The sequence below is a fragment of the Rhea americana genome, unplaced genomic scaffold, assembly GCF_003343005.1.
Source record: "Rhea americana isolate MKP2758 unplaced genomic scaffold, rheAme1 scaffold_869, whole genome shotgun sequence".
Classification (NCBI taxonomy): domain Eukaryota; kingdom Metazoa; phylum Chordata; class Aves; order Rheiformes; family Rheidae; genus Rhea; species Rhea americana.
In genome coordinates, this window is record NW_028187054.1 from 1 (window position 1) to 1077 (window position 1077).

Here is a 1077-nt window from a genome sequence, read left to right on the forward strand (position 1 = left end):
GGAGCTGGTGACCCACCAGCGGCTGCACACGGGCCGCCTGCCCTTCCAGTGCGGCCACTGCGGCAAGAGCTTCTCCTGGAGCTCCCACTTCGACCGGCACCAGCGCATCCACACCGGCGAGAAGCCCTACAAGTGCCCCGAGTGCGGCAAGTGCTTCAGCCGCAGCTCCCACCTCTACCGGCACCAGCGCACCCACGCCGGCGGGCGCTCCTACATCTGCACCTACTGCGGCCGCAGCTTCAACAGCACCCTGCACTTCGACCGGCACCAGCGCACCCACACCGGCCAGCGGCCCTACAAGTGCACCCTGTGCGGGAAGGGCTTCAGCGACGGGCCGGCCCTGGTCAAGCACCAGCGCCTGCACCTGGGCGACGGCCCCTTCCGCTGCGAGGAGTGCGGCAAGAGCTTCGGCGCCCGGGCCCAGTACGCCCGGCACCGGCGCAACCTGCACGGCGGCCAGGGCGGCGAGAAGCCCTACCGCTGCGGCGACTGCGGCAAGAGCTTCTCCTGGAGCTCCCACTGGGAGCGCCACCAGCGCATCCACACCGGCGAGCGGCCCTACCAGTGCGGGGACTGCGGCAAGCGCTTCGGCCGGACCTCCCACCTCTACCGGCACCAGCGCACCCACGCCGGCGGGCAGCCCCACGTGTGCGCCGACTGCGGCAAGAGCTTCAACAGCACCCTGCATTTCCACAAGCACCAGCGCGCCCACGCCGGCGACRGCCCCCGGCACGCCTGCCCCGACTGCGGCAAGGCGTTCGCCGACGGCTCCGCTCTGGCCAAGCACCGGCGCACGCACACGGGCGAGAAGCCCTTCCCCTGCCCGCAGTGCGGCCGCCGCTTCAGCGTCAGCTCCCACCTCTACCGCCACCTCCGGAGCCACACCGAGGAGAAGCCGCTGGAGGAGCCGCCGGATGAGCTCGCGCCCTATTAACCGAGCCCGGCAGAGGGAAGCCCGCAGGGCCGGAGCAGGGTCGCCGCGCTCTCCGGGCTGGGAGCCGGCTGCTCCGGGGTCGCCGCGCTCTCCGGGCTGGGAGCCGGCGGCTCCGGGGTCGCCGCGCTCTCCGGGCTGGGAGC

At 73.0% G+C, this 1077-nt stretch overlaps 1 protein-coding gene across 1 annotated transcript in view; it reads left to right on the plus strand.

Moving 5' to 3' along the window:
• Positions 1-4: 4 nt before the first annotated feature.
• The window catches only part of LOC146584999 (uncharacterized), a gene marked incomplete at both ends in the record, with an annotated part of 16679 nt that continues 15606 nt past the window's right edge, over positions 5-1077 (plus strand). Inside the window, one exon of the mRNA XM_085323736.1 lies at positions 5-904. Coding sequence (XP_085179862.1) covers positions 5-904 — 900 coding nt within the window. The remainder of the gene's footprint in view (positions 905-1077) is intronic.